The 15231-nt window shown below is 33.3% G+C and overlaps 1 protein-coding gene across 2 annotated transcripts in view; it reads right to left on the bottom strand.

Annotated features, from left to right (window-relative positions):
• GC (gamma-glutamyl carboxylase) overlaps nucleotides 1-15231 on the bottom strand; it is a 996199-nt gene that overhangs the window by 654445 nt on the left and 326523 nt on the right. For both annotated transcript variants that reach the window (XM_072545537.1, XM_072545538.1), the window contains one exon: nucleotides 1030-1195. In XM_072545537.1, the coding sequence (XP_072401638.1) occupies nucleotides 1030-1195 (166 nt within the window). The remainder of the gene's footprint in view (nucleotides 1-1029; nucleotides 1196-15231) is intronic.

Raw genomic sequence — 15231 nt, 5'->3', positions numbered from 1 at the left:
AAAAATTTACTGTCTAGGTAATCCACTTTAAGTTAAACCTGTTTAAGTTGCAGACTGCACAAGAATATTAAGTAACATTAAATATTCAATACAAAAGCAGGAGATTTTGTACTCACATTACCTCCGATTACGAGAGGATTAGAACGAGACTTTAAAGCTTTCGACCGGACCTTCTAATAAAAAATAAAAGATTTAAAACGTAGGTACCATTCGGCACTTAAAGTATTACGGCTGTAACTTTAGAAGCGCTTTATGAGGAACCTAACGCTTATTTTCGTACAGAGCATTTACAACACAAATTATTAAATATTTAGGTAAAGATTATGGCATTTTTATTGAAACGGTCAACAAAGATGTTTTCATGAGAAAGAAGTTAAAACTATATACAGGGTGTTTTAAAATTTAATAAAATAGCGAAATTTAGACAAAATATAATAATCGTCGTTTTGACACATTAAATCATAGGATTTATTTAGTTGGGTATTTTTTTACTTGTGTTTTTCCAATATCTCCAAAAATTCATCGTATAAGTCGATTATCTAGAATGCGTTAGTCGAATATTCGGTGATTCCTATGTGTACGATAAGGTTCTTAGTTGTGTTTAGATCAAATTCAGTATCTCTTTTATCGTTTTTTATTAGTTTCTTACTTATTTCTCCTCTTTTATAGATAATGCAATTATATTTGCAACTTTTTCACATATTATTTTATTTATTTATTTTATTTAAATTTTAACTTTAACTTTATTTTATTGACAAACACGGTGCGTTTACTACAGTACATGTAGTGTATTGACGCGCAAGATGTGTGGACGCGCGATGTGTCGCTACCCTGTCGCTTTTATTTTTTTCACACCTTAGTACGATTCTCTGCTCCGTCCGTAGCCTGCGATAAAAAAGATATGCTTCAAAAAGTCGTAGAGGGAAATCGTGTGAGACTCGGCCTAATAAAGCGATACCCAAAGTTTAGAGGGAGTATCTATAATAAACTTTTTAGCCGACGGGCATTTTAACTATATTATGAACTTACAAATAGTGATTGGCAGAAGATCCCATTAGTAATAATGTTATTATTCCAAACAGGTAACTGTGATTGTTCCACAATGATTTATCCAGCATAAATAAGTACCAATAAGGAACTCCAAACAAGATAGTGCTTACTTGAAATTTACACCCAAGCATTATACCAACAGCTCCTTAAAAATAAGAAAAAATAATTAATAATTAGTATTAAAATGTTATATTTACATAACATTATACTACTAAATTTATATTACTTATGTAATCAAATTACCCAAGAGAGTTTCATATCTGTCTTATTAGGCGAGAATATTAAAAACAGAGTAACGTTTTAAATTATTAGGAAAATAATTGTGTGTCACATAGTGTCAGAATGAATTCAATTTATCTTTTTTTTAATATCCATATTTATATTATTCTGAATTCAAAATCTCATTTTTAAGTAAAAATCCTAATAAACTTTATGTTATTTATAATAGTACCATCACTAAATTTCATTGTTTTATTTATTTTTTTTTTCGAATCTATAACGTTAAATAATATCCACAAGGAAACTTAATTACTGTAGTTGGCTGTATACCATGTATTACAAAAAAATTTTATTTAAAAAATTCCTTTATAAAATGTACATTAATCAGTGGAGTCCTACGTAACAATGTTTGTTACCAATTCCATTTACAACTTAAACAACCTAGTTTTTTTAATATCAAAGATGTAATTCAAAGTTAATATAACTACATTTAAAGGGTTTTTACCCACATGTATAGTGGCTTCAAACATGTAAATTCAGATAGCACTGATGATGGAATAGTTATTCTCCAAAAACGTTTTGTGATATAGTGTAACAGTCGTTACTTATACTGTATTGATATAAAAATAATTTCAGAGATGTAGTATGGGCTGCCTAACTTTAAGTGTTCATTTGCTCATTAAGTGTATATTTTTAATAATTTAAGTTGTCACTCCGATCTAATTTGGTACCATTGCGGACAAGAGAAATGACAGGAGATTAGGGGAAGTGGAAAAATGGCTCTTCTTGGTTAATTAACTGTGAATTAAAAATCACTTTTGATCGGGAGTTTGAAGTGGTACATACACAGGTGGCAGTTAGCGAAAGAAAATCCAATTAATGCATAGAATTTCCTTCACTTCAAGAAGTTAAATATTCTAAGTATACCATAACAATTTAATTGACGGTGTTTTCGGTAACTCGGGAAGTTGAAGTGAGATTTCTAGCACGGAATTAAGTAGCTATCTGGTAAATAATAATTTTTTATATTATAAACATTAGAGTATTTTATCTATATCCTATTATTCAGATTCATTATTTCATATTTTAATATAGTATTTTGTCCAAGGCCATTATATTTTTACTCTATGTGAAGCAAGGTCACGCTACATCCGATTGGATGGGTTTTCTTATCTACCATAATTATCTTTTTGCTCCGGTTTCTTATGCTGAAAGAAACTTTTCTCACTTCTTCTTTGATTTCTTTTTTATCAATATTGAGATTAGAAGTAACGGGGAATTGTTTTCAGCCACCTACCATGGAATTATAAATTTCCCTCAGAACATCCGAGGGAGAGTACCACTTCAACTCTATAAGAATCAGGGTCATTTGGGACAAGCCAGGGGGTATTGTCTACTCCACCCTCACTTTTTCTCCATCCTGCACCTAGAGGTAGGGCAGGACAGTCATCATCGGAACTGAGCCAATTAGCACCAGCTCCGTGCTAATTTCGGACCTCAAGGAGGACTTCGCTGGGACACCGAAACCATTCGGGAGTATCCTTCCAGACAGCTGTAGGAGGACAGTTGGTTTTTGATTCAGAACTATATATATATATATATATATATATATATATATATATATATATATATATATATATATATATATATATATATATATATATATATATATATATATATATATATATATATATATATATATATATATATATATATATATATATATATATATATATATATATATATATATATATATATATATATATATATATATATATATATATATATATCTTGTTTCACCAGTTCTAGTTTTTTTTTATAACATATATATATATTAATTAATATAACTCCCCTTGGTGTAAGGTATCGGTAAGTTTGAGCTCAAATTCTACCCAGAGATTATCTTCCATTGTTTTTTTGTATTAACCATTTATTTCATTATTAACTTTAATTATTTCATTATGTGTTTACTTAACTAATTTTTTTTATATTTCATCTTGCGTTATTAACTCTGGCTATTATCCCTTCAGGATAATAGACCGTTTCAATTGTTTAACTTGGCTTGTTCCCATTTATATATTACTTATTTATTATATTTGAATTTAGAGGTGTTTAACAATATTGTTGGTCATATTGTAGGTTAGTATGATATAGTTACTTGGCTATACGTTATTCCAACGTTAGCATTATTTTTTGTTTAAGGTTGTTTTTTAACCTAGATGTAGGTTGTACACTCTATATCAGAGTTATTCTGTCTAGTTTTCAACTTTTATTATAGTTGTTTTCAACATTTTTTTTAAATATTATATTGTGAAATTTTCATATACTTCTTGGTAACTTAGAGATTGTCAAAATCTAAGAAGTTATATTTAATAAACTTGAATTTGTTTTGCATATAATTTTTTTTATTAATATTTCCTTACCTTTTTACATTTACAGCATTTTTGTTTATTACATCAACTTTAATTAATATTAGCAGTATACGATACCTGGAAGAGTGACCGTTACTCTTATTTAGAGTAGTATCCCTCTTCTGGCGCCCTCAATTTGTTTTCTTTGTTAATTTTCATTATATATATTCATTTTTCATATCTTCTTTTCTATCCATCATACATATTTTCCTGATTTACTGTCTTTAAAAGGCATGCAAATTGGCCGTATCCATCCTTGAGTTTCTAGTGGTCATTCTCTTGCCTACATTGCTAGCCTATCCACATTCCGTTCAATATTTTTTTTTATACTTCTTTACTTAATTGTTATCTATTTTATCCCATATATATAGACCACTCTTCTTATACCTCTCTCCTCCTACACACCCCAGTATTTTGCTACATTGGCGCCCAACGTGGGGCCTTTTCCAAGTTTTGGTTTTAAGACAGTAGCTTTTAGCTGATTTTTTTTTTCTTACTTGAGTTTTTGTATTTTTGGTTTTTCTTATTTTTTTACTCATATTATTGCTGATTTATTCTATCTTTAAATTTTTTATTAATACTAAACAGGTATACTTATACTGCTGTATTGATTTATTAGTTTTATTTATTAGATTTATTAGTTATTAATATTTTGAGGCCTCAGTGATAGGTTATAGTAGTACAACTTACATTCTAGGTTGAATTTTGTATTTTTATTGAGAACTTATATTTACTTACTTACCTACACATACTTATATCGTATATTATATAAACTTTTATTCCTACAGCCAACAGTATTATACTTATAGGTACTATTAATTGTTGCATATATATTAATATTTGGTTTAGAATAGTTATAATTTACATATAACTAGAAATTATTTTGAGTATTTTAGTAAGATAACTAAGGTATTTATTTGATTATATATATATATATATATATATATATATATATATATATATATATATATATATATATATATATATTATTTTTGCTGGCTATTTTGATCTTGGTGGTGTGTTGCTAATAACTTGGCCACATTTTTTTTTCACAAATCAGTCCCGAAATTAACTACTAATCATGAAACGTTGAATCCACCTGTTTTAAGTGATCACAGATGGTCAACTACCAATTCTTCTTTACCCAGTAGCGTTAAACACAATTCTAATGATTACAGTAGTGAAATAGTTCCATTATCAGTATCAACTTTTAGGTTTGTTGATGATGATGATATGTCTATGGTTGTACCATATAATATTTATAACCAATCAAATACTTTAGATTTGCGATTCTTTGTTGGCGATAGAGTTTTAAAGAGAAACTTTATAAAATCAAGTAAAGGTGATGCTATTTCGGCAAAATTTTGCCAGAAATACATTCCGTGTACGGTTGTAAGGGTAATATCTCCTTTGGTATATGAATTAAGGGACAATTCGTCCAACAAACGAATTGGTCAATTTCATGTAAAGGATTTACTGCCTGATAACACCATCGACGAGGTTAGTTCTTCATCCTCAGAAGAAGACTAACTTAACACTTTCGTTTAAGCTAATCTCTTTCTCTGTTTGTCTTTAGCTTATTTTGATTATATTTTGCATTTTAGTCTAAGATTTTCTTAATCACCAGATAACGTAGGTACACCGCTATTTTTTGTATCTTTTGGCATTGGTTAATGACTTCTATAACTTATTAGATAATTAGTAGGTATGACTTATCCATTTTTTTTTTGTATTATAAATGATGCACTTTATAATGAATTAATATTCTTAACTACTAATCTTCCCAGGAGAATTACTCCTTTTAACCTCATATGATACGAGGGTTGTTTAGTATATATTTACATATTTAGATTTATACTTATAGTTAATCCTATTACTGATAAGGAACTATGGAACTATGTTGTTACACTACTGGATCATATATTGTGTTTTATATCTTTGATATTTGATTCCTTAGTATTTGTTTTGATATATTTGTTCAATATTTGCCAATTTGGAAAGATGTTGTGATTTTTTTTTTATCTTTGGTCTGCTTTATTCTCACTTGTCACGAAAATCTTAAATACTCTACAATAATTTATGTCCTGATTCCATATACAGGATGGTTCTGGAATTAGTTTGGAATTTTGAAGTAGGTAAGGATGACCGGCGCGGCGTCCTTCTTATTTCTTCTTATTTATTCTTCTGAATTTTCTGTCAATGAATCTGTCAATACTCAGCTTTAGTGAATACGTGGGTTCGAGATTGTTGCTCAGCAACTGATCACTGCTGCTCAATTAGGTTCGTACTATATGTGTTTATTGCAGAGTAGGCGGATGTTTATGCCTCATAATATTTCTGGTCAGGAAATGCTCGCGACATGTCCTAACCATTCTTGTGTGATTGTCCAAATATTCCAGTTACCTTTTCACAACTTGATAGGGAAGTTTAATTAGTTCATATTAGTTATCTTACTTCAGGTTATGTTTTTTTTCTTTAACTATCCCTACACATGTCAAGTTAGTAATTTTCATTATTTAAGAGTTTAGACAAATGAGTTGTCCTCTTAGTGTAATCCCACTTCTTTCCTTAGGCATAAATTGCTGTTTAGATTTAGGACTATTCCCGGATAATTCCATGCTGCGAGAACTTGTTATAAATCTACAGTTTTGTTCAAAATTGGTTGCTTGTTCTCGACATATTTTTTTTCTCTTTCGTTAGTAATGGTATTATAGGAAAAGTCCACCACTTATATTTTCTTAGGATTTCTATTGGGATTTTATCGGTGTCTGGTTATTCTCATACATCTGTTGTAGCCCCATGCTATAGTTAGCGAATACCAGCACCCTCAAAATTTATTTAGCCTCTGAATTCCTTTAGTCCATTTTAGACTTTAGACTTTAGGTATTTATCTTTATCTTTGGTTTAGTTCAGTTACATATTACATTACTTAGTCTGAATAAGTGTGACAATGCTGCTTCACACTTTAGGAAATTTTGCTTTATTGTAATTACTTAGTTGGTATTGGCTCATATTACCGAATGAGGGTAGGAGCTAATTTAGTTATTAGCATTAGTGAGAATTGGTCCTCTCCTGATCGTTCTTCTTTGGATATGCTCTATTTATAAATCTGGTGTCCATCGATAGTCCGATTTTGGATTCAGTGTCTGATTCCTCACTTATTTGGTTTATTTGGTTATGTAGGTTCGTATCACCATATGTGGGTGTACGTAGACCTCATTTAGTTTTGAGATTTAGTATTGGTGTGAATGGGTCCATAAATCTTCCTGGTCGTTCTTCATTGGATATGCTTTTATGAATCTGGTGTCCATTGATGGTCTGACTTTGGATTAAGCGTCCTATTTCACATTTAGTTTGGTTATTACGTCTTTGATATACTTTGGTATGTTTACGATTTAGATTACTATTTGTGTTATTTGGTTTGGTGAGAATTGCTCCATAAATCTTCCTGATTGTTCTTCTCTGGATATATTACTATGAATCTGGTGTCCATTGTTAGTTCAATTTTGGATTAAGTGTTCAATTCTTAACCTATTTAGTTTATGATTTCTTTGATCTTAGTTTAGTATATCTCCGGGTGAGATATTGGTTGAATTGGCTCATACATTTGCCTGGTTGTTCGTCCTTGGATATACTTAGTCTTATAGATCTGATGTCCATGGATAGTTCAATTTTGGATTTAGTGCCCAATTCGACATTTATTTGTCAGCAAGAATTTAGTTGGTATATTTAGTTAATATTTGGCTTTTAAGCATATTGTCGATTGAAATTTTGATTTTTACTTTGAGTCATCTGAGTTTGTGGTGTCTGGCGCCATGACCATTTTTTTCCCGCGATCTTTAGTTCGTGGTTATTTTTTTTTGCGTAAACTTACGGATCAACGTGGAATGTTAGGCCAGTACACTTAGTTATTGATACTTTAATTTTATGGAAAAAATTTTTGATTAAAATTTTTTTTTCCCGACTAGTAGGGGAATGTAACAGTCGTTACTTATACTGTATTGATATAAAAATAATTTCAGAGATGTAGTATGGGCTGCCTAACTTTAAGTGTTCATTTGCTCATTAAGTGTATATTTTTAATAATTTAAGTTGTCACTCCGATCTAATTTGGTACCATTGCGGACAAGAGAAATGACAGGAGATTAGGGGAAGTGGAAAAATGGCTCTTCTTGGTTAATTAACTGTGAATTAAAAATCACTTTTGATCGGGAGTTTGAAGTGGTACATACACAGGTGGCAGTTAGCGAAAGAAAATCCAATTAATGCATAGAATTTCCTTCACTTCAAGAAGTTAAATATTCTAAGTATACCATAACAATTTAATTGACGGTGTTTTCGGTAACTCGGGAAGTTGAAGTGAGATTTCTAGCACGGAATTAAGTAGCTATCTGGTAAATAATAATTTTTTATATTATAAACATTAGAGTATTTTATCTATATCCTATTATTCAGATTCATTATTTCATATTTTAATATAGTATTTTGTCCAAGGCCATTATATTTTTACTCTATGTGAAGCAAGGTCACGCTACATCCGATTGGATGGGTTTTCTTATCTACCATAATTATCTTTTTGCTCCGGTTTCTTATGCTGAAAGAAACTTTTCTCACTTCTTCTTTGATTTCTTTTTTATCAATATTGAGATTAGAAGTAACGGGGAATTGTTTTCAGCCACCTACCATGGAATTATAAATTTCCCTCAGAACATCCGAGGGAGAGTACCACTTCAACTCTATAAGAATCAGGGTCATTTGGGACAAGCCAGGGGGTATTGTCTACTCCACCCTCACTTTTTCTCCATCCTGCACCTAGAGGTAGGGCAGGACAGTCATCATCGGAACTGAGCCAATTAGCACCAGCTCCGTGCTAATTTCGGACCTCAAGGAGGACTTCGCTGGGACACCGAAACCATTCGGGAGTATCCTTCCAGACAGCTGTAGGAGGACAGTTGGTTTTTGATTCAGAACTATATATATATATATCTTGTTTCACCAGTTCTAGTTTTTTTTTATAACATATATATATATTAATTAATATAACTCCCCTTGGTGTAAGGTATCGGTAAGTTTGAGCTCAAATTCTACCCAGAGATTATCTTCCATTGTTTTTTTGTATTAACCATTTATTTCATTATTAACTTTAATTATTTCATTATGTGTTTACTTAACTAATGTTTTTTATATTTCATCTTGCGTTATTAACTCTGGCTATTATCCCTTCAGGATAATAGACCGTTTCAATTGTTTAACTTGGCTTGTTCCCATTTATATATTACTTATTTATTATATTTGAATTTAGAGGTGTTTAACAATATTGTTGGTCATATTGTAGGTTAGTATGATATAGTTACTTGGCTATACGTTATTCCAACGTTAGCATTATTTTTTGTTTAAGGTTGTTTTTTAACCTAGATGTAGGTTGTACACTCTATATCAGAGTTATTCTGTCTAGTTTTCAACTTTTATTATAGTTGTTTTCAACATTTTTTTTAAATATTATATTGTGAAATTTTCATATACTTCTTGGTAACTTAGAGATTGTCAAAATCTAAGAAGTTATATTTAATAAACTTGAATTTGTTTTGCATATAATTTTTTTTATTAATATTTCCTTACCTTTTTACATTTACAGCATTTTTGTTTATTACATCAACTTTAATTAATATTAGCAGTATACGATACCTGGAAGAGTGACCGTTACTCTTATTTAGAGTAGTATCCCTCTTCTGGCGCCCTCAATTTGTTTTCTTTGTTAATTTTCATTATATATATTCATTTTTCATATCTTCTTTTCTATCCATCATACATATTTTCCTGATTTACTGTCTTTAAAAGGCATGCAAATTGGCCGTATCCATCCTTGAGTTTCTAGTGGTCATTCTCTTGCCTACATTGCTAGCCTAGCCACATTCCGTTCAATATTTTTTTTTATACTTCTTTACTTAATTGTTATCTATTTTATCCCATATATATATATAGACCACTCTTCTTATACCTCTCTCCTCCTACACACCCCAGTATTTTGCTACAATAGCCCGATAGGGGTTTTATATTAATTTACCTTTTATAGATGAGTTTTTTATATAAAAAGTTAATTTTTAAGCTAGTATGTCATTTTATATTTAATTTTGACTCCGATGTCCTGTGGGACAATTTTGTATACATTGTAATTACCGTTACGACGTCGCTATTATATCAGCAAAGCGTCACAGATATGAAAAATTAGAAACTCAGGCAAGAAACCAAGTCCATTACAAGTAAATGTAGAAAGCGCGAAGCTTTGGCAACCCTTTGATCATAGTCGGTTTCGGTTGGCTAAAAATTAGTAATACTTTAGGAAATTATAAAAACAATTAACATTACCATGACTGTATATGTCAAAAATGTTAATATAAAATGCTCGTTTAGAAAAAAAAAATATTACTACTAACAACAGTTCAGATTGAAAACGATTTTAGGCGTGAAAATCAAAACATCAAACGTTAGTTAAAAATGTAATTCGCATTACAATAAATTATTGTGGCATAATATAAACATAACATTTAACTTAGATATGCCACAAGAAAACAGTTTCAAAACCTATATAATGTATGTAACGATATGTTAAAAAATAAATTTAATAAAAATCATAATCTTAAACATTACTATTATCAGTATTTTGTTAACTGTAGTTAACATAACTTTTATTTTAAACTTTAATCTGCTGGAGTTTAATAATCTTCATAAAGTAGTTTCATGATAATCTTTAAATATAATTTTTTTTAAATAATTTATTTGAAGTAGAAAAATTATTTACGGCGAACATGTAATGATTTAAAAGAAATTTATTTAAAAATTCTTTTATAAAGGGTATATAATTGTAATAATTGTAGTAATTATATACCGTTTATAAAGGAATTTTTGAATAAATTTTTTGTGATACATGGTATACAGCCAGCTACAGGAACTTAGAAAACTATTTTAATATTAAAAAACTTGCTATTAAGTAAAAATTTCTTGTGTAAAACGGTATAAATTTATTAAAGATTTTAAAAATATCTTTAGTGAAACACTGTAGCATTTTAAATCACCTTGTATGTAATAAAACACCGAAGAATATTTTCAATATACTTCTATTTCCTGTCGCACATGTTAAAACACCGAAAAAGTATTTTGAATTATTTTGCATCGCTGGAATTAATAACAAACACATTTTAAAGTTTCTTTATATAACACGGATAGGTATTTCTATGGTCTTCCTTTGATCGAGATGCCCCTTTAGGATAGTTTGCGTGTCAAATAAACAGAAATTTTTCCGTTTACGTTTAGTTTTTATCGAGTTTACAATGGATCGCCGAAGTGGTCGCTTCATTTTGTAACGATGCTCTGATCGTTTAACAGTTCGAACCGTGGGAGTGTCAATATTTGCGCATCCACTTCTACAACGTGACGGCGAAGTGGGATTCAGAACGGCTATTTAAGGCGTGTGAATAGCGGAATTAGACAGTCTTGTAGCTAGCCCTCTAGGCTCCCTGACTCGCCGGTGTAGTGAACCTGCGAGCCATCCCGGACAGAGAGATTTCCGTATTGAGGATCATACTCTGTCCTTAACCAAGCGGAACCCATCGGTACTGTGTATTAAACATTACCGTGGATCTGCACAGAGCCAAGCCGGACAGAGAGATTTCCGTATTGAGGATCGTACTCTGTCCTTAGCCAAGCGGAACCCATCGGTATTGTGTATTGAACATTACCGTGGGTCTGCTATTTCATTTCTTTATTAGTAATAATTAGTTTCTTTTCTTTTATAGACGTTCGCCGGGGAATTCATTCATCGCGGGACCCAGACGGGAACGTAGAATTCATTTTATTTTTGTTTTATAAGTATACAACGTAGAATTCCTTTTTTATTTTTATTTATTGTATATATACTAAATAGATTTATTTTTATTTCAAACCTGTGTTTTACTGAGTCTGTCGCCCCGAAAGAACTACCCATCACAAACTGGCGCCCGAGCAAAAATTAATAACATGCCGACAGATAAAGACACAGACTCAGTAATAGGTACGTCGTGGATAAATCGACTTTGCAAAGAGGAATTGCAGAGCGAGGCCGAAAAATGCGGCTTAGATCCTGAGAGCACGACTCAGAACCTATTTTAAAAATCGCGAAGAAGCTACAGGAACAATCCCAAAAGAAAAAACTTCCAAGGGAACATAATCCGACACACTGACGCAGGAAATTTCGGGCATTACAGGAATTAACAATAACGAAACAAATGGGGCAATAGAATTCTTAGAGAGGGTAGACGAATTAAGCTTGGCCTACGAGATCGATAAATAAGATCTACTAAGGGATCTAGAATACCAGAATCATTAGGAGACCACGCTTTGTTATGGTACAGAAACAATAACAAAAATTGGAAGTCATGGACAGATTTCAGCGAAGATTTTAAAAAAGCTTTCTATCCCAGGGGATATTTGCTACAACTAGAAGAGGAAATCCGAAACAGAAAACAGAGACAGAACGAACCAGTAGATAGATATATCACGGAGATTCAAACATTAATCAGACGAGAAGGTTCTTTTTCCAAAAACCAAGAACTCGAAAGGATATACAAAAATTTGTTACCAGAATATAAGCTTTATGCTCGCCGCCGGGATTTCGGAAACTTAGCCGAATTACAGGATTTAGCCCAAGAATACGAAGCTCTAGAAGACGAAAAGACCCGAGCAAATCAGATTTGCCGTGGAAACTAGAGACGCACGGACCAAGCAGAGTACGATGCGAAAACGTCATGCTTTAGATGCAAGATGCTAGGTCACAGCTGTAAAAACTGCAAAAACCCATGGAAAAAGTTTTGTTCGCGTTGCGGCAGAGAGGGGGTTTACAGCAGCGACTGCTGTTTCAGGCGTCAGGGAAACGAATTACAGACTGGAGAAACAAGGAGTCGTCCCAGTCTGTAAGGCAAGATTCGACTCCATTCGTTTTCGCCGTTACACAGCCAGCAAGCAATGACATTCGACTGTTCTCATCACTGAAAATAGGGCAAAGAACATACAGAGCGCTCATCGACACAGGTACCACTAAAAATTACGTCGGGGATAGAATAGCTCAGATATACAAGGACTCTCTAGATAGCTACAGCGGGAGAACAAGACTAGCAAATGAAGCGTCAATGGCGCTTAACCAGAAGTTGACAATTGAATGCGAGATCGATAAGTTACAAACGTAACTTATGTACTCTCTGTACTCTCGTACAGATTTTGCATTAACTTTAGAAAAGTCAACGAACTATCAGATAAGGACGCATATTCGTTACCCAGAATATCGGAAATTCTGGATAGACTTAAGGAAGCAAATTTTATATCGACCCTCGATTTGAAAAATGGATATTTTCAAATACCCCTAGAAGAAACAAGCCGCCCAGTGACAGCATTCAGCGTACCCGGAAAAGGCCATTTTCAGTTCAAAACCACCCCATTCGGACTACATTCCGCAGGAGCCACTTTCCAACGCCTACTGGATAAGGTAATACCTCCCGATATGGAATTCGCGTTTGCCTACTTGGATGATATCGTAGTAATATCTAAAACGCTCCAAGAGCATTTAAATCACCTACATGAAGTCTTCCGAAGACTGAAAGAAGCCAGATTACAGCTGAACTTCGAGAAATGCACGTTTTGCCAGTCAGAACTCAGATACTTAGGACATGTGGTTAGAGCAGAAGGAATAAAAACTGACCCGGAGAAAACCAACGCTATAACCGGACTTACAGCACCGAGAAATGTGCGTCAACTCCGCCGGTTCCTAGGAATAACATCATGGTACCGCCGATTCATAGAGAACTATTCGACAATAGCAGGACCGCTAAACATGCTTCTGAAGAAAAAGATAAGATGGAAATGGACCGATAAGCAGGAAAACGCGTTTGAAGAGCTAAAATCAAAACTTACATCGGCCCCAGTATTAGCATGCCCCGATTTTTCGAAAACATCTTACCTGCAAACAGATGCGTCGAACTGTGGACTTGGGGTTGCACTAACACAGAAATACGACGGCCAGGATAAAGTAATTGCATACGCTAGTCGAACCCTCACACCAGCCGAGACAAAATATTCCACAACGGAAAAAGAATCTCTATCCATAGTGTACGGGATAAAGCAAATGAGGCCATATATAGAAGGATACAATTTTAAGGTCATATCAGACCATCAGTCCCTCAAATGGCTGAAGAACCTTAAAAACCCGTCAGGTCGGTTAGCTAGGTGGAGTTTAGAACTGCAACAGTACGATTTCGAGGTAATATATAGAAAGGGAGTCCTCAACAAGGTAGCAGATGCTTTGTCACGACAACCACAAGAAAACCAGAAGAACCAGAGTCGGAATTATTAGCATCAGAACTGGAATCATGCAGTTGGTGCGATAATTTATATAGGAATGTACTCCAGAACCCAGACGATTTCCCGGATTTACAAATATCAAACGGGAAATTATATAAACACGTTTGGAGCAGTCGTAATTTAGCCGACCCAGAGTTTAATAACCCATGGAAATTATGCGTACCAAGATATAAAAGGAAAGATATTTTGGAGGAAAATCATGACTCGACCACAGCAGGCCACTTAGGAATTGCAAAAACAATTTGCCGAATAGCGCAAAAGTACTATTGGCCTAAGATGTTTAAACAAATTGCAGACTACGTTAGAGCCTGTACGAAGTGCCTCCAATATAAACCGTCTCAAATGCAACCAGCCGGGAAAATGCAACCGTCCACTGTAGAAAAGCCTTGGCATACTGTCTCAGTTGATTTAATGGGACCATTCCCAAGATCTGCAAAAGGAAACAGTTTCTTAATAGTCGTGCAAGACCGGTTTACCAAATGGGTCGTCGCCCAGCCAATAAGAGCAGCATCTACGAACTCAATCATCGACACTCTACGATCAAAAGTAGTCATGCAATTCGGTATCCCGAAGAAAATCATCTCGGACAACGGCGCGCAATTCACAAGCGGAAATTTTAAGGCGTTCCTAAAGTCCTATAACATAAATCACATTCTAACACCGCCGTACTCACCTCAATGCAATCCAGTAGAACGAATGAACAAAGTACTGAAAACGATGATAGCTACTTACGTGGAGGATAACCATAAAGACTGGGATAAATTCATACCAGAATTCTGCTACGCCATAAATTCGTCAAGACACGATTCAACAGGATTTTCACCAGCGCTTCTTAATTTCGGAAGGAAATTAGACACAACAGAGGCGACACAGGGGTATGCAGAAAACTTAAACAAGTTAGAAGCGTTAAGAGAACTAGCGAAAGTGCACGTGGAACACGCTTTCGAGGACCAAAAGAAACATTACGATCTAAGACGAAGAGACTGGCAGCCACATCCAGGAGATCGAGTCATGAAAAAGGAACACCATCTATCATCGGCTAGTGCAGCTTTCACCAGCAAACTAGCGCCGAAGTACTCAGGACCACACATAGTAACGTCAGTGATATCACCAGTAATAGTAAAACTGAAATTGGCCGATAGTAGTAGCCGCAAGCAGATGACGG

Source organism: Diabrotica undecimpunctata, chromosome 1 (assembly GCF_040954645.1).
Source record: "Diabrotica undecimpunctata isolate CICGRU chromosome 1, icDiaUnde3, whole genome shotgun sequence".
Classification (NCBI taxonomy): domain Eukaryota; kingdom Metazoa; phylum Arthropoda; class Insecta; order Coleoptera; family Chrysomelidae; genus Diabrotica; species Diabrotica undecimpunctata.
Note: the sequence above shows the minus strand (reverse complement) of the source record. Positions and strands in the feature narration are given on the sequence as shown.